The sequence below is a fragment of the Hylobates moloch genome, unplaced genomic scaffold, assembly GCF_009828535.3.
Source record: "Hylobates moloch isolate HMO894 unplaced genomic scaffold, HMol_V3 SCAFFOLD_8, whole genome shotgun sequence".
In the NCBI taxonomy this organism is placed as follows: domain Eukaryota; kingdom Metazoa; phylum Chordata; class Mammalia; order Primates; family Hylobatidae; genus Hylobates; species Hylobates moloch.
Genome location: NW_026652283.1, coordinates 1,235,568 through 1,254,678, shown reverse-complemented (window position 1 = coordinate 1,254,678; position 19,111 = coordinate 1,235,568). Strand labels below are relative to the sequence as shown.

Genomic DNA, 19,111 nt, shown 5'->3' with positions numbered 1-19,111 from the left:
GGTGGCTCACGCTTGTAATCCCAGCACTTTGGGAGGCCGAGGCGGGCGGATCACGAGGTCAGGAGATCGAGACCACAGTGAAACCCCGTCTCTACTAAAAATACAAAAAATTAGCCGGGCGTGGTGGCGGGCGCCTGTAGTCCCAGCTACTCGGAGAGGCTGAGGCAGGAGAATGGCGGGAACCCGGAAGGCGGAGCTTGCAGTGAGCCGAGATCGCGCCACTGCACTCTAGCCTGGGGGACAGAGCGAGACTCCGTCTCAAAAAAAAAAAAGAGAAAAAAAATTCACATTTTGGTGATGTACGTTATGTTCATGTTAAGAGAAAAGTTTTCATTCTTCTCAGAGAACTGTGGTTCTCCACAGTTATAAAATACTGTGATCTATTCCCATAAGTAAGGTTCTGTTTTATGTAGGGCAGTTTAGCTGTAACCAAAAAACAAAACAAAACAGAATGAAAAACGCTCTTTGTTGAACTCTTGTTCCCTCTGTTGACTTGCCGTGAACAGCAGAGTACAGAGGAGGTTTTTAAAGGGATGCCACGCAGACAGACAAGGAATGACGCCCGTCAAAACAAAGGCCAAGGTGGTTTCTTCAGAATCAAAGAAAACTAAACATAAAAGAAGGATTATGAAGTAAGAGATGGATGCAATGATTACTTCAGTCTTCTCAAACCCTCTAATGAATGAGAATGACTATTTTGGAGTAATATGGGATTCTAAAATACAGATTGCTGTAAGTATAAAGAAGCATAAAGAAACATTATTAACACATAAAGTTGATGTTTCTCATTAGCAACTTATGGAAAACTCAGTATTACGTCTTTGTGCAGTCTATCCCATCCCACTCTTAAACTGTCTTTTGGAAGTCTCCTGAGAGACTTCTATTATCTAAATTGAGGCTCAAACAGTTAATTCCAAATAACTTCCCAGGAATCTATTTCAAACAAACAACTTTACTTGTACATCTGCGTAGGGTAAAAATAGCTTTGTGGCTGTATCAATAGTAAAAATGATTAGTAATTTGTCATAATGCAGAGAATCAAGTTTTCATAATATTTCATTATGAAACTCATTTCATAACTTTATTTGAAACCAGCAGTGAAACTAGAGTCTACCACATGAGCTTAGTGTTCATGGCCTTATTTAAAAAAAGATTTCTGGAATTAATGGAAAGCCTGGTTCAAAATCTTTCTTGATAATAAGGATGAAAAAAAAAGCCAAGTGAAACTATAAATAAAAGGAAATGGCTGATAAGTAATATTTATGTGATATCATAAGTCACATAACATTTCGATGTAAAGCTAAGTATGGAATCATTTGCTCTAACACAACTGTATCAAACTAGGATAGTATAATACAAGAGAAAAAAGACAGCAAATATCTCTCTCACCTTCATTTACAAAGTCCAGAATACTTAATCTATCAAGTGGGTAAAATCTGGCACCAGTTTTAGTTTTTGGAATTTTGAGAGCTCTACTAAAATAAACCAAGGAAGTTTCTCTTGTGTTGAACCACAGCTTGAATCTCCTATTTAATTTAATAAAATGTTGAGCCACTGTAAGAAATAAACAGGAAAGCCTTTGAGTCCTACAAATACCAGAGTACCAACAGCACTGCTAGGTAATATTTATAATCATTCTTTCTCATCCTCGCTCCTGCAAAAAGATTAACTCCACCATTTGGTGCTTAGATGATAATATGAATACTCTTTTTTTAAAGTTTAGAACACTAGAGGAAAGAAAACATCTTGAAAACTTTTAGAAAGGCCAAAAAATGATCACTTGTCAGATCAAAAAAATCAGAAGACATTGGAGTTTTTAAAGGCAACACAGGAAACTACAAGACAATCTGAGCAACGCTTTCAAAACTCTAAGGGAAAAAAAATGATTACCAATCTAGAATTCCGTATCTAAACTACCAATCAAATATGGGAGTTGAATGCAAAATCTCCCCAAAAAAGTATCTCACTCAACAACTCTCTCAGGAAGCTACTACGGTATACTCTACGAAAATGAAGAGGTAAATCTGGAAAGAAGATGTGGGACCCAGAAAAAAGGAGCTCTACCACAGGTGAGTGGTGAAGGGAACCACAAGGATGACACAACTTAGAGACCAAGTACACATTACAGCAGAGAAAGGAAATGAATGTTTCCAAGAAAAACAGCAGATGTATAGATTATCTGAGGGAAATTAGTAAGGGATGATGTATTTTTACTGTAGTAATGATATTGGGAGGAATTTTATGGGTGTAGAAAGGAAATCTGGGAATAGATACCCAAGACAGGAAAAACAAGAGGAAAACTAAAGCACCCTAGGAAAAACCAAAATGTAAATCATAATATACTATGTGCCTCAGTTTTAATAATGACCTAGATATAATTATATTGGAAGGATAGAAAGAAGGAAGTGTGTGTGCTGGTTTGTGTAAAAACACTAATTCCTCATCATCTATGATAAGACGTCAACAGATGATGCCCAAATAAGAAAAATAATAGAACAATAATATAAAAATGTCATTTGGAAAGATAAAAATAAACAACAGTAAAAACAACCAAAAGAGATGAAAGTGGTTATCTCACAGGAAGAGGAATCAGAGTTAGACAAGAATCAGTGACTATTATTCTAAGACATGTTAGTATTATTTGTGTAAATAATATAAAATACATATTGTTCTAATATAAAATCAAACGCAAATTGAAAAATATGTTAAGAGAGTATCTTGCACTGCAAAGAAATCAACAGGGATATAAAGACCTTCTGGAAATAGTTACAAGCGTCATTGTTCAGGTAACTGACATCTAAATATGTAAGTTAACTGTTTACTGTGGAAAGAGAAAAGCAGAGCAGGCAAACACATCCTCAGGCAGTGCTCATGATCAAAGCAAAGGCAGAGAGAACAAAACACGTATGGATTATACGTCATTGTGCTCTTCAGTTTTTTATTCAAAAGTCCTATGAATTTCTTCACAGCAATATTTTACAGAAGTGGGTCAGAATTATGATAAGAAATTCCTTTCAAGTCTTTTGATAACCATGGGATATTCTAAATAACAACATCTTTTAAAAGGGACAATATTATCACAGTAAGTTCTTCCATAAATTCTGAAGATTCTGAAGATAAATCTCAAACTTAAAAAGAAAAACCTCTAATCTGTCAATGCCAGACTTTGAGCTGAAGAAGTGACAGTTATCACCAGCTTCCTTGAAAGGGAGTGAGCCAATAAGATGTCATATTAGGCTTGAGAATTATGAAATGCAACAGACTTCACATACTTCTGCTCTCAGGACATCTGATGAAGTAAGGGGATGGGATAGAACCCCTGGAAAGTGCTTCCTGGTGGCTCAAGTGCAAGAGTGATTATACCATGTGTAGCCTGAGGCTTGGAATATATGCTTTACATGCTAAAGTACATTTTCTCCTTCAAAAAGTCCATATTCACCAACCTTCATGATAAACTACGAGACAGTAAAAGCCATTCTGAGTCTGTAATGCTGAAGAAATCTACATATACCATCTACTATCCCTAATTCCTCCTATCCCTATATTCCTTAGGCTTGAAGGATCTGAAGCATCCGGAAATTAGGAAGTTGACTTACTGGAACTAAATGTAGCTAGAGATTAAGGCAGGACATGCCATACTTAATTTGAGAAAATCATACCTGTTGTTTATAGGCATTCTTAATCTGCTGCTAGCTTAGAAGAAAATATTCTTCTTTAGCTAATATACTATTTGTACTGTCCAATGGAGGAGCCACTAGCAACAAGTAGCTACTGAGCGATTAAATGCGGCTAGTCCAAATTGAGATGTGCTATTCATGCACACTAAATTTCAAAAACTTAGTCTTAAAAAAAGGAGGTACAACACTTCTTTAATAATTTTCATATTGATTATATGTTGAAATAATATTTTGGATATATTTGATTAAAGAAAACTATTAAAATTAGTATCTGTTTCCTTTTAGTTTTTTTAATGAGACTACTAGAAAATCAAAAATTATACATGTGGCTCACATTATATTTCTACTGGAGAATGTGGCACTAGTTAGAGCAGTTTTGACATATGAAATAAATCTATAAAAGGCTATATGACACATCATGTTTTACATACATTTGTAACTCTTTTCCCAGCTTACAGGCTATCAGCAGACAAACATGAGTTATATAGGTGACAAACACCAAAAAAAGGCTCCAACGGTACCCAACCCTGATAATTACCACGGTGATAATATGAATAAAACAATTTAAAATAGCATTTATTACTCTAACAGAGAAAACTAAACTGTGGATTTAGGGGCGAAAAAATCAGACTATGGTAGATCACCTTAATACTAAAAATATAAAATACCTGTAATCATTGTTTATTGTTGTATTAATGAGTTACTTCAAAACTTAGCAGCTTAAGACAACAGTGAATACTGATTATCTCAAACAGTTTGTGTGGGTCAAGAACTCAAAAGCAGCTTAGCTGAACAGTTTTGGTGCCAGGGTCTCTTATGAGGTTGTAGTCAAGATGTCAACCAGGCTTCAGTCCTTTCCTTCCACTGAGATGGCTGGCAAGGTGGTGCAGCTATTGGTAAGAGGCCTCTGTTCGTCTCCACAGGGCTGCCTGAGTGTCACTACAACATGGAGGCTGGCTTTCACCAGGGCAAGTGATTCAGGAGTGCAAGGCAGTTGCATCAATGTCTTTTGTGATCTAGCTTCAGAAGTCGGAGCCATCACTTCTGCCTTCTCGTACGGTTCATACAGACCAATTCTGACAGGGTGTGGGAGAGGACTACACAAGGGCATGAACGCCAGGAGGTAAGGATGATTTGGAGTCAAACTGAAGGATGGGTATTATACAACCTGAGGATGTAGCTCCAGTATAACAAAACTGGATTATCGATGAAGACAAAATTTCTTCTCGAAGAAAAATGCCTGTTAGGCTAACAGGACCTCAATTACAAAAACACAGCTGTTGGTATGAGACTATATTAAAATGGAACCCAAACATACCTAAAATATAAAGGCAGATATTATGGAGACTACAGAATTGAGATATGGCTCAGCATTTCACTGAATGTGAAACCAGCAAGATATGCATTACATCAGGAATTATTCAGAATAAACTCTGCAAATGATCTGAATTCTAATAAAATATTTTCTTGTGACTATGATTACAAATTAGAGTAATCCAACGTATTCATAAATAGTTCAACACCAAGAATACTCAGTGATAGGCCAATCATCAAAGTTTAGCTGAAAAAAAATTGGGCAAATGTTTTAAGAGATATACAATGGAGGTTTATCAATAAGCTTAGTCATCAAATTTGAGTGAATCTTCACATTTGACTGGGGAATCAACTTTTTTTTTTTTTTAAAAAGAAATATGAGAATGAAATACTCAGAGTCTATTGGCCCCCAATGAATAAAGACCCTCTTTAAACTCCTGTTTCCTCATGAATTTTCAATATAACTGCTTCTAGTCTTAAAGTAGATAAGGGAAAAAGTTAAAAAAAAAAAAAAAGCCAAAAACAGAGTCTAATTTTAAATTACAACTGTGTATTTCAAAATTGTTTTTAAAGAAGTAGATTTCATCAGAGTGAACAGGCAACCTACAGAACGGGAGAAAATTTTGCAATCTATCCATCTGACAAAGGGCTAATATCCAGAATCTACAACGAACTTAAACAAATGTACAAGAAAAAAGCAAACCCCATCAAAAAATGGGCAAAGGATATGAACAGACACTTCTCAAAAGGAGACATTTATGTAGCCAACAGACATATGAAAAAATGATCATCATCACTGGTCATTAGAGAAATGCAAATCAAAACCACAATGAGATACCATCTCACACCTGTTAGAATGGTGATCATTAAACTCACACCTGTAATCCCAGCACTTTGGGAGGTTGAGGTGGGCAGATCACGAGGTCAGGAGATCGAGACCATCCTGGCTAACATGGCGAAACCCCGTCTCTACTAAAAATACAAAAAAATTAGCCGGGAGTGGTAGCAGGCGCCTGTAGTCCCAGCTACTCAGGAGGCTGAGGCAGGAGAATGGTGTGAACCCGGGAGGCAGAGCTTGCAGTGAGCTGAGATCGCACCACTGCGCTCCAGCCTGGGTGACAGAGTGAGACTCCGTCTCGAAGAAAAAAAAAAAAAAGTCAGGAAACAACAGATGCTGAAGAGGTTGTGGAAAAACAGGCATGCTTTTACACTGTTGGTGGGACTGTAAACTAGTTCAACCACTGTGGAAGACAGTGTGGTGATTCCTCACGGATCTAGAACTAGAAATACCACTTGACCCAGCAATCCCATTACTGAGTAAATACCCAAAGGATTATAAATCATGCTGCTATAAAGACACATGGACACGTATGTTTATTGCGGCACTATTCACAATAGCAAAGACTTGGAACCAACCTAAATGTCCATCAATGATAGACTGGATTAAGAAAATGTAGCACATATACACCATGGAATACTATGCAGCCAGAAAAAAAGATAAGCTCATGTCCTTTGCAGGGACATGGATGAAGCTGGAGACCATAATTCTCAGCAAAATAACACAAGAACAGAAAACCAAACACCTCATGTTCTCACTCATAAGTGGGAACTGAACAATCAGAACACATGGACACAGGGAGGGGAACATCACACACCAGGGCCTGTTGGGGGGGTTTGGGGCTGGGGGAGGGATGACATTAGGAGAAAATACCTAATGTAGGTGATGGGTTGATTGGTGCAGCAAATCACCATGGCACGTGTATACCTATGTAACAAAACTGCACATTCTGCACATGTAACCCAGAACTTAAAGTATTAAAAAAAAAGTGGATTTGAGATGTTCTCACCACAAAGAAATGACAAGTATGTGAGGTGGATATGTTAATTAGCCTGATTTGATCATTCCACAATGTATGCATGTATTCAAACATCACCATACATACGTACGATTATTTGTCAATTAAAAATTAAGCTTGTAATCCCAGCACTTTGAGAAGCCAAAGTGGGTGGATCACCTGAGGTCAGGAGTTCAAGACCAGCCTGGCCAACATGGTGAAACCCCATCTCTACTAAAAATACAAAAATTATCCGGGGTGGTGGTGCACACCTGTAATCCCAGCCACTCGGGAGGCTGAGGCAGGGAGAATTGCCTGAACCGGGGAGGCAGTGGTTGCAGTGAGCCAAGCTTACGCCCCTGCTCTCCAGCCTGGGAGAGGGAGTAAGACTCTGGCTCAAAAAATATATATAAAATAAAATAAAAATAAAATTAAAAAAAAATTACAAAGGGGAATTATTAGGTTGGTGCCAAAGTAATTGTGGTTTTTGCCATTAACACACATACTGTTTGGAGATAAGCCATTTTATAGCACTCATTAATTAGAAAAAAGCACCAAATTGGCAGCCTAGGGGAATAAGACTAAGTAGAGAGACAGTTTTATTTCATGCACCTGCCCTAACTTGGCTATTTTACTCTGCTTAAACAATTCAGGCAACCCAAAATTTAGAAATGTACTGTGTGTCACAGACATCTCACTTAATAGCTATCTAGAGATAGTAAAGGAACATGCTTTATCATTTTAAATAGTTCATATCACCTAAAATGAAAGCAGTATCTTTAGAGTTTTACTTCAACTGCTATTAACCACATTTGCACTCACCAAAACGAACCCAGACCATTTTTCCTACCATTGGATTAAATTGTAACTGAAACCTACTTTTGCCAGCCTCACATATTTGCTGAAATCAAATACGAACACTTCACTCAGAGTATAAGGTTCACGGCAGGAGGTTTGTGTGACTACTTTGAGGGGTCTGGTAGACGGAGAAGAAGGAAGATCTTTCACAGAACTCCTCATCTCCTTAAAGAAGAAGCCCCCTATATTCAGAGACTAGGGCAGAAGTTGGGACGGCCTAACTATAGCTCACTCAGGGGGTTAACAAGGAGAGACTGGACTCTACAGCAACTCCCACGATACCACTTCCAATACATCTCTCAGAACTTTACTTCTTGATGTCAGCTCTGTCAACACCAAGCTACACGTCACTGCAGCTGTAAGACTCTAGCCTCCGCTGCCTTTTTTTTTTCTTTGAGATGCAGTTTCCCTCTTGTTGCCCAGGCTGGTGGAGTGCAATGGCGTGATCTCGGCTCACCACAACCTCCGCCTCCCGGGTTCAAGCGATTCTCCTGCCTCGGCCTCCAGAGTAGCTGGGATTACAGGCATGCACCACCACGCCTGGCAAATTTTGTATTTTTCGTAGAGATAGGGTATCTCCATGTTGGTCAAGCTGGTCTCGAACTCCTGACCTCAGGTGATCTGCCCGCCTCAGCCTCCCAAAGTGCTGGGATTCCAGGTGTGAGCCACTGCACCCAGCTAGCTGCCTTTCTTTCCAATCAAACATTCAATCAGAAAAGCAAAGGCAAAGGAGAAACTGCAATTAAAATTTAATTTGTTGTTCCCTCAAACATCTCCCTCAAAAATTGTTAACGAGGCTCTATAGTAACATAAAAAAGAGCTACTTGAGAATGGTAGATCTTCCTATGCTTTTGCCTTTTTCTGCAGCAGAAAGAAGGCCAATTCAGATTTCACAAAGATTATCCAAAGTAACAATCTCTCACATTCTCTCCTCCCTCTCCCAACTCTCATTCTGACATGGTAATGGAAGTCATTTATTTGAATTAATAATAAGAGCTGCTTCCTTGGAAGTAAACACCACTTACCAGACAGACTTTAACCTGTTCTGAAAGATATTAATGTTAACTGTTATCCATTATCCTTAATGTAAAGAGACAGTAATTCTTTATTACCTTCAACCCCACTGCTTATTCTGCCTCCCTCTTCCCCATCCCCTAAGCATATATACACATCCAGAAGATTTCATTAAAATCATTCAACATGTCAGAATTCATTTACCAACTTCTCAGATGCTTTGTGGGGAAAAAAATTGAAGCCAGATGCACTGATGAAGTGAAAGCTAGCATAACACAGAGACAGAACTTGGTTACACACCAACTACTTTAAGGCAATACTGTGGGTTAAAATTTAAAAATATTCTCTCCCTCCTTCTCTTTAAAACTCCTCAAATATCTCCCCTCAGTTAAGAGTGATGCTCTGTTATAACCTCAATTGTTAAAAACCAAAGTCAAAACAAAAGCAGATGTATTTCATTAAATAAACAGAAAAGTACACATATAAAAATGATGCTTTATATCAATAAATTTTACAGAGCATATAGTAGAAATATCCCATATAAACTGGGAAGGCTCTCATCTTGAAAATCATGGTAGCTGAGTATGAGAAACTTGGGCAAGGACATGGAGTTTACCTAATCCTAGGACACTATAAATATTTGATCTGTAATGCTTATAAAAAGAACAAGCATACCTTTTCAAAGTCTTTACCAAAAAATCCCAAAAATATCTTTTCCTTAAAATAACGGATAACTGATGTGGTCCATAAGAGGCTGACCTTTGCCTCTGAGGTCTTAGAAAACAGACTATTTGCATACCTGCTTCTGTTCTCTTAAAAAATAAAAGGACTAGTATTCAGTGGCATAATAAGGCAACTATAATTAACAACACTTTGTTGTACATGTTAAAATACCTAAAAGAATAGAATTACAATGTTCCTAACACAGAGAAATGATACATGCTTGACGGGATGAGTACTCTAATTACCCTGATCTGATCATTACACATTACATGCTTGTATCAAAACATCGTGTGTACCTCGTAAATATGTATAACTATTATGTATCCATTATAATTAAAAATAAAGTTTAAGAAAAACAAGAATCTCCTTGGAGACTTTTCCTTCCAAATGCAAACCAAGAGGAGTTCACACAACACAAAGGAGTAAACCATTCATTTCACTAAAGTGAGAACTTGGTTGTCCACTTTTTAATAATGTTAGTGCCTAATATAATTTTATTCATCATTTTACGGAGAGCACATTAGTCCTATCAATAAAGTCTTTCAATAAATTTCACTGCTATTAAATTGAACTGACATGTGGCCAGAGGGAAAAGTACTATAGAGTCCATTTCGAACACTGCAGAATTTTAAAAACTAATGTTAAGACGTGTTTTTGCTTTCTTTCTAAATGGTAAAAAGTGGCCCAGTTTGAGATAGGAGTTTTTAAAAGCTGCACACAATTTGTGTAGGTGCTTCACCTGCAGTAAAAGAGAATTTTCATGCGTAATTTCAGCAACTATCCACAGGGATGTAAAAACAGATGCTGACTTATATGCACACTTTTCCATTGTGATCCGTTACTCTAATATTCATTAAGAACACCATAAAAACTCACCTACGACAATATTCTATATAGAAAAAGCCCTGTTTTACTAAGAAGAAATTTTTATTAAAAAGTAAGAAATGATACAGGATTAAACATTTAAATAGGTGAAGGAGAAGTTCTAGAAACAGGAAATCAAAATTTATTTTTGCAAAAACATTAATATATTAGATGTATCTAGCATGTGACAAATCACATACTATTTCTAGAAAGAGTATTCCTAAAAAGATGTCAGACAATCTTAATTTTTATAAAAGGCTTTCTTAAATAATTATCCCCCCAATCTAAAAATGAAGGATAAGTAGTGTTCATCTCAGAAAGGAAAAAAATCTCTTATCAAAATGAAGAAACTGTTTTTGTAGACAGAGTTAAATCAAATTACAGAGAAAAACACAAATGTTTCATTGACTATATATCTAAGAAGAGAATATGCTTAAATATATGTAAAGCTGATTTTCCCCGTCTCTATTTCCATTGTTCTCACTTTCTTTGAACTTTATTCTCAATATTCGTTGGTTTCGGGAGAGCTGACTCACAGCACCAAAGCATTCTTTCAGCAGTTCCATGAATCTCTCTCACAACAACCTCTTTCAAGGTTAAATTCAGATACTTATCTTTGTTATAAAGAAAAACAAAGCCCCAAACCACTATGATAGGAGCCTCCTTTCAGTCCACTCTACTTTGCATTATTAGGATGTGACTAAAACTTACAGCCTTGTTGAAAGGTATATCTGAGTGTTACTGCTCAAAGAATTAATATTCTCAACTAAGGGAAGATGGCATTTCCTGTGTTAAAACATATAAGGCTCTTAAAGGATGGCCTACAGAATTTTAGAGAATATTTATTAGGACGCTGAATGGAATATCATTCAGTTCCAAAAAAATTATAACTAAATTAAATTTTATTATTTATAACTCAGTAAGTACAGCTATAATTAACGAACCTATGTAAAACAATGTTGGGACTTCATGTCTAAAACACCAAAAGCAATGGCAACAAAAGCCAAAATTGACAAATGGGATCTAATTAAACTAAAGAGCTTCTGCACAGCAAAAGAAACTACCATCAGAGTGAACAGGCAACCTACAGAATGGGAGAAAATTTTTGCAACCTACTCATCTGACAAAGGGCTAATATCCAGAATCTACAATGAACTCAAACAAATTCACAAGAAAAAAACAACCCCATCAAAAAGTGGGTGAAGGACATGAACAGACACTTCTCAAAAGAAGACATTTATGCAGCCAAAAAACACATGAAAAAATGCTCATCATCACTGGCCATCAGAGAAATGCAAATCAAAACCACAATGAGATACCATCTTACAGCAGTTAGAATGGCCATCATTAAAAAGTCAGGAAACAACAGGTGCTGGAGAGGATGTGGAGAAATAGGAACACTTTTACACTGTTGGTGGGACTGTAAACTAGTTCAACCATTGTGGAAGTCAGTGTGGCGATTTCCTCGGGGATCTAGAACTAGAAATACCATTTGACCCAGCCATCCAATTACTGGGTATATACCCAAAGGACTATAAATCATGCTGCTATAAAGACACATGCACACGTATGTTTACTGCGGCACTATTCACAATAGCAAAGACTTGGAACCAACCCAAATGTCCAACAACGATAGACTGGATTAAGAAAATGTGACACATATACACCATGGAATACTATGCAGCCATAAAAAATGATGAGTTCATGTCCTTTGTAGGGACATGGATGAAACTGGAAACATCATTCTCAGTAAACTATCGCAAGGACAAAAAACCAAACACCTCATGTTCTCACTCATAGGTGGGAATTGAACAATGAGAATTCATGGACACAGGAAGGGGAACACACACTCCGGGGACAGTTGTGGGGTGGGGGGAGGGGGGAGGGACAGCATTAGGAGATATACCTAATGCTAAATGACGAGTTAATGGGTGCAGCAAAACAACATGGCACATGGATACATATGTAACAAACCTGCACATTGTGCACATGTACCCTAAAACCCAAAGTATAATAATTAAAAAAAAAAAAAAAAGATTTTTTTTTGAAAAGAGGTTTAAACAACAAAATCTAATAAATTTCAAAAGAAAAATGACTGAAAAAGAAAAAATACATAACAATCATCATTCCTCGATGTAATTCATAACATATCAATTCAAAGTAGGTGATATGCAAAGATCTTCATGATAGGTAGCAAATGTAATTAAAATTTACACAGAAATTTCAGATAATAAATCATTACATGTGAAAAATGGACAGTGTCACTGAACAAATAAAATATAATAACTTGAAGACTCCATTATATGTAAAACGAGCAAAAAACTAAATAGAACCAAAGTGGCTATGGGGAAAACAGAATGCCTGCAAACTGCTGGGGGTACTATAAATTAGCTCATCTTTGGTAATAAAAATTTAAGAAAAGCTACCATACTTCATATACTTTGAGTAAGTTTGCTCTGAGTAATAGCCCAAGGAAATCACCAAATTGGGTACAATTTATCTGTACAAATTTGCTCTGTGAAAACTGAAAATTAAGAAATGTCCAGAAAAAGAGGAACGTGTATAAAGCTACTGAACTCTGGATTCAACTGAAAATAATAAGTACAGGCATCATTATGAAACATACAACTCACGGAAATGTTTAAATGACATAAAGTTTTTAAAAAGCAAAATACAAAAGAGTGTATATATATTACTATTACAAATAAGTAAAATTAAAGTTTAAAAGAAAATGTAGAGGGATGTAAACAAATATATATTATGGATTAATTTTTCTAGTATGTTAATTAAAAGTTATAATTTTTAAGCAAAAGCAAAGGTATATGACCAAATGTATATGACCTTCAGTTTAAAAACAGAAGAAACCAACTCTATGAAATTCAAGCAAAAATAGGAAAAAAGAAGTTACTTGGAAAATATAGAAAATATTTCTCAAGTAAAGGGAAAACACAAATAAGGAGTTTGGCTAAGAAATGAAGCCAGAGTCAAAGGCTCCATTCCAGGGCTACGTAAATATGGTTAAAAAGCTTAGAACTGAAAGACACACTGAAGTCTAAGGAGTGAAGTCTTATCTGTCTTAAGACTCATTTTAGAGATATGAAAGTTTCAAGGGGTTAAGTGATATCTTTCTTTTTCAGCATTTTATTAGGGACAATTTCAAACATGCAAAAGTATAGGAAAGATAATATCATACACCCCATGTCACCATCACTCAGCTTCAATAAACTATCAAAAAATGGCCAATGTCTCCCCAGATTTTAAAAGGTAAATCCAGTGTTAGGGCATTGGTGTCCCAGCAATCTCCAAATTATTTTTATAGTCTCACCATGAAGTTTCTGGATTTAAAAATACTTTATTTGTCTTAAACAACTGTACTCATTAGTCTTTCTTATGCTCAAACTGTCTATCCTAGGCCAGTGATAGCCCCTTCATTCTTGCTCCTCTGTCCATCCTTATATGACCCCAGTAGTCTTTGATAGGTTCTTAATTTTTCATATTGCATGATGCGACAGTGCAGTGATTTTTCAAAATGTGGTTACTGGTCCAGGAATGTTATCATCACCCAGGAACTTATTAGAAATGCAAATTCATGGGGCTTTCCCCAAACTTACTGAATCAAAACCCCTAGGGACAGGAGACAGCAATCTATTTTTCTAATAGCCCTCCATGTAACTCCAACGCACACAAGTTTGATAACCACTAATATAGGTTTATCTTGTACATTTCTTGCTCTAATCCTGGCATGAGTAATTTCTCCAAGAATTCTTAACTTCTTTTATTTTTATTTATTTTAGAGACAGGGTCTTGCCCTGTCATATATGCTGGAGTATAGTGGCACAATCATAGCTCACTGCAACCTTGAACTCCTGGGATAAAGCAATTCTCCAGTTTCAGCCTCTAAAGTAGCTGGGACCATACGTGTACACCATCCTGCCAGGCGAATTTCTTAAATTTTTTTGCTCAGGTTGGTCTTGAACTTCTGGTCTCAAGTGATCCTTCATCTCACCTCCCGAGTCACCAGGATTAGCATAAGCCACGATGGCCGGCTCTATTTCTTCATTATGTTGTTGTAAATGACAACCCGGTGGTAGGGAGTACCCCTAACACCCAGATTTCGATCTCTAAATATGATCCATAGGGCCAGGCACAGTGGCTCATGCCTATATTCCTAGCACTTTGGGAGGCTGATGCAGGAGGTTCGTAGGGAGCCAGGAGTTCGAGAACAGCCTAAGGCAACATAGTGAGACCTTGTCTCTACAAAAAATTAAAAAATTACAAGCCTGCAGTCCCAGCTACTCAGGAGGCTGAGACAGGAGGATCACACAACTGCACTCCAGCCTAGCTGACAGAGTGAGACTGTCTGTCAAATAAGTAAATAAATAAATAAACAGAAATAAACTCAAGTAACTGAGTAGTTAGTAAAAGAACTGAGATCAGATCCTAAGTATCCTAACTTGTAGTCCAGTGCTCTTTTCACGGTATTTGAATGAATTACATCTCTGTGTAACTTGCACATGGCCATCAGCTATCTTTTTCATAACATTGATATCTATCCTTTACTTACACACCCTGGGGAAGTCAGTCATCCACTCTAAATTAGTTTTCCCTGTATGTAAAATATAAATAATATAATCTATCTTATTTATCCTTTAGTTTATATAAAAAGGAAATAAGAGATTACATATGAAAGCACTTCTGGTGTTATAACAACTGACAGAAGATTAGAAGAGTATCTTTGGTTTATAAAGACAGACTGCTAAAAGAAAACATTAAATGATGAGCAGGGGAAGAAAGACAAATGAAACAGTTAAAGTGCTAACACAAAGAGGGGCTTGCCTTATCATAAAATAAATACTTCCCACAATTAAACAACAATGAGGCCATAGTTCAAGAAGGGAGGTTAAATTGAAATCCTAGAAACAGACTCATCATCAATTTCATGAAATATAAAGACATCAATTCAAGTTTGTGAGCAATGAAATAATTCCCTATAAACATTCTTGTGAAGTTGTTAGCAATAAAGAAAAAATATCCTCACCACACAAATACCATAAAACGAATTAAAAAGTAAAGGTAAAAATATGAAAGCACAGAACAACTTAAAAGTATTTATGTGTAAATATATACTCTCAAAATGGGGATAAACTAAGCAAAAAATCCATGGGAGGAAAAGCTAACAATGGAAGAGAGATTTAAATTACATTAACAAACAAAAGAAAATTCAAGACTTGAAAATACAATGTCATTGGTAATCAGAGAAATATAAATTAACACAAAATGAAATATTTTCCACTCATCAGATTCGTATTTTGTTAAAAAAAAAAAAAAAAGGAGGAAGAACAGAAAGATGAGAAAATTGCCAATATTAACTGTTATTGGCAAGGATGAGGAAAAATGGGCATGCTGCTTTTTTCAAAATTTGGTGCATTTGAGGAAATTCATACTTTTTCTATAATCAGTAAAAGTTACATAAAAGAGGAATGAGAAAAAGAAGTAAAAAGTAGAGTCTTCTTCATATGTTAAAAGAATTTGTTGTAAAGCCTCAAAATGGCTTCTACACAGTAACTCCTCCAAATCTCTCCAGTAGAGATTGTAATTGTGGCATATACACAATATCAGACCCAATTAGAAATTGTTAACTAGAGAAAAACAATCTGGCAGTGGCTTAGTCTTACCATGAGTTTCAGAGACTCCAGCACGTTTATGGTATTCTTCCCTATAATCTAAACCTTCATTCGGAAGCATTATGATCAAGACAAAGAGGACACTCTACAGATTCAGGAAGTCCCAGTTAAAATCATGGCTGAGCCATTTAGAAGTTGTGTGCATTTACATAAGTAATGCAATGTCTCTGAATCTATTTCCCCCGGTGCAAAATGTATACAATATCACCTGCTCCACTTGAATTACTGTGAAGGTTAGAACAAAATGAATGACCAGAGCCTAGTTTCAAATACTGAGGACCTAACTGGCACTTATAATGTGGTAGCTGCTACTGCTGTTATTGAGTAGGTTTAATTAATCTGTGAATAATTAGGTTTAAGCATCAACTATCACTCCACTGAAGTGAAAAAAAAAAAAAAAAATACAGTTTATATGTCACATTCTGTATGACTGTAAAATATTCTTGCTAAATTGAATATTTAAAAAGAGGAAAGGAAGGAAAGATGGAGGGAGGTTAGAGAGGTAGAAGGAAAAGAAAAAGGAATAATGGAAAAAAGGAAGAAAGACACAAACCAAGATTAGCAATCCATTTTAATGAATGGAACTGGCAAAGAGGTATACTGACAACCCTGAAGCCTAATATAACCCACTCATTAAACTGTCATTGAACTTACCAATTAAGTGTGATCAACTTGAAGCAAGATGAACTTTCTCCTATGCTGACGTGTCCTCAGAAAGCTGTGGAATAAAACTTGCATTTTCTATTTAAAGCCATTCCTTCATTGCTAAACAGTTGGTCTGAGAGGAAGGCAGCAAGCAGGGTTAGAAAGAGAAAAAAGAGGAGGATAAAGATGAAGAGAAAAACAACATGCGATTACGGATCAAATGTCTTCACCCGATCCTTTCAGATTCGCCTTGTGTTCTAACCTGTAGCTGCTGAGAGCTGTCGTTGAGATTGTCCTCCCGTCGGCGCGCCTCCTCTAACATTTGTGCACTCTTCTTTTTTTCCACCTGCTCCTTGTGCTTCAGATTTGCTACCTTCTTATTCTGGTCTTTCACTTGCCTAATGACAGAAGGAGAAAAATCAAGCTTTGCATATGTATGCATAGAAACAAATAGTTTATTTAGAGACTTACACCAGTGACAATAAGGAATCGTTGAAAACCAACAAATATATGCTGCAAAATTTTTCAACAATTCCAAATTCGTTCCTGTCAATGGTAGCACATTTGTTTACAAAAATAAGTTTTCTCATAAAGAACATGTATTTCAGCATGTACTCTATGAAGAACAATGAAATCATAAAACAAAAGAAAGGCATGGGATAATCTGAAATGACTAAAAAGAAACCAAGTCAGAGATTCTGGAAATATGGAAGCAGTCTCCTGACACTGACGCACTAAAATATTAGAATGGCTGACAGAAAAAGAAAGCTCTGTAAAACAACTCCAATTTTACCGTTATTAAATATTTCAAACATTCAATACGCTGTATATAATGTAGATGTGTATGAAAATAATGACATAAAAATCTATAAACCTAGCTTAAGAAATGGAACATCATATTTCCTTCTGAAGGTCCCTACTGTGTCTCTCTCTACTATTGGTCTATCTTCCATTAATAAGAACAACCTGTATCTCAAAATTTATGTTTAAAATCCCCTTGCTTTTACTACTGTTTTGCTACATATACATATGAACTGTTCATTTATAGTTTACATGTTTTTGAGCTTTATAAAGATAAATATTCATTTTTCTTTTTAGTACAGAATGATATTCAATATTATTCCCTTTCAATAGGTTTCGAGACTTAGACCATTCAGAGTGTAATTTATCTTTTAATCTTCTCCACTTTCACTGAGGTATGAAATATTTTATGGCAATCATTTTAATCTACTCCCCAGAAGATGACAATTGAGTTGTTTCCATTTTCTTGCTATTTTAAATAATGCTGCTAGGTGCACTCTGATATACCCGGGCAAGAATATCTCTAAGGTATATAGGCCTAGGAACTGAATTGCTAGGAAATACAGTAGGTACACCTTATTTTATTTTATTTTCCAAGAAGCTATATTAATTTATACGCTTGCTAGCTGTGCGTAACAGTGGCCATTATACCTCTCCACATGCATTAACACATGGTACCGACTTTCTAAGTGTTTCCAATCGGGTAGAAAAAAAATAGTACCTCATTATAGTTTTAAAATGCATGTTTCTAACCACCTAGGCTGAATATCTTATACAGTATTTGGTCATTCCTGTTTCCACTTCTGTGAAATAGCTATTTGTGTCTTTTGTCCATTTTTTAAGTTAACATGACTTTTTCTTAATGACTTGTAGGTATCTTTATACATTATAGATAATAATGCTTTATCTGTTTTACGTTATGGAAGTATTTTCTTCTAGGCTGTGATTTCTTTATATCTTTTCATTGATAGAATTCAATTTTATTTTTTCCCGAGATGGGATCTCACTCAGTCGCCAAGGCTGGTGTGCAGTGGCACAACCTCAGCTCACTGCAGTCTTGACCTCCCAGGCTCAGGTGATTCTCCCACCTCAGCCTCCTGAATAGCTGGAATTACAGGCACATGCCACCACACCAGCCTATGCTGGTCTTGAACTCCTGGACTCAAGCAATCCACTGGCCTCCGCCTCCCAGTGTTGGGATTACAGGCATGAGTCACTATGTCCAGCCTAAAATTTTTAATTGTTTCATATGTATCAATCTTCTCCTTTATAATATACGATTTTGTGACATTTCCACAAAATCTTGTCCATCCAAGTTCATAAAGATATTCCCCTAAAACGACGTTAACTTTGTCTTTCACGTTGTAGTCATTAATCCATCTGAAACCGATGTTGTATATGTTATGAGGTAAAAACATACTTCCATTTTGGAGGGTTTGATATAAGAATAAAATTTCATATTTTACATGTATTTATCATGAATTTTCCCAGGAATATTTACATGCGTTGCCACTTCTGGTGTGTACCAAGGTTTTATATGCATGTGTACCTGTTTTGTGGCTATGTTTGTGTATTTCTGTGCCAGATCTATACCACCTTAATTACTATACCTTTACAAAAAGTAATTAGTAAGGCAAGGCTCCCTACCCTTTTCTTCTTCAAAACTGTCTTGGCTATTCTTGGTGCTTTATGCTTC

General features: G+C 36.3%; 1 protein-coding gene across 10 annotated transcripts in view; it reads right to left on the bottom strand.

Moving 5' to 3' along the window:
* The window catches only part of ERC1 (ELKS/RAB6-interacting/CAST family member 1), a 481,205-nt gene that overhangs the window by 234,775 nt on the left and 227,319 nt on the right, over positions 1-19,111 (bottom strand). For all 10 annotated transcript variants that reach the window (XR_009214662.1, XR_009214663.1, XM_058443362.1 and 7 more), the window contains one exon: positions 16,877-17,012. Coding sequence is in view for 8 of the 10 variants with exons in the window: in XM_058443362.1 (XP_058299345.1) it covers positions 16,877-17,012 (136 nt within the window). In the remaining 2 variants the exon portion in view is untranslated. The remainder of the gene's footprint in view (positions 1-16,876; positions 17,013-19,111) is intronic.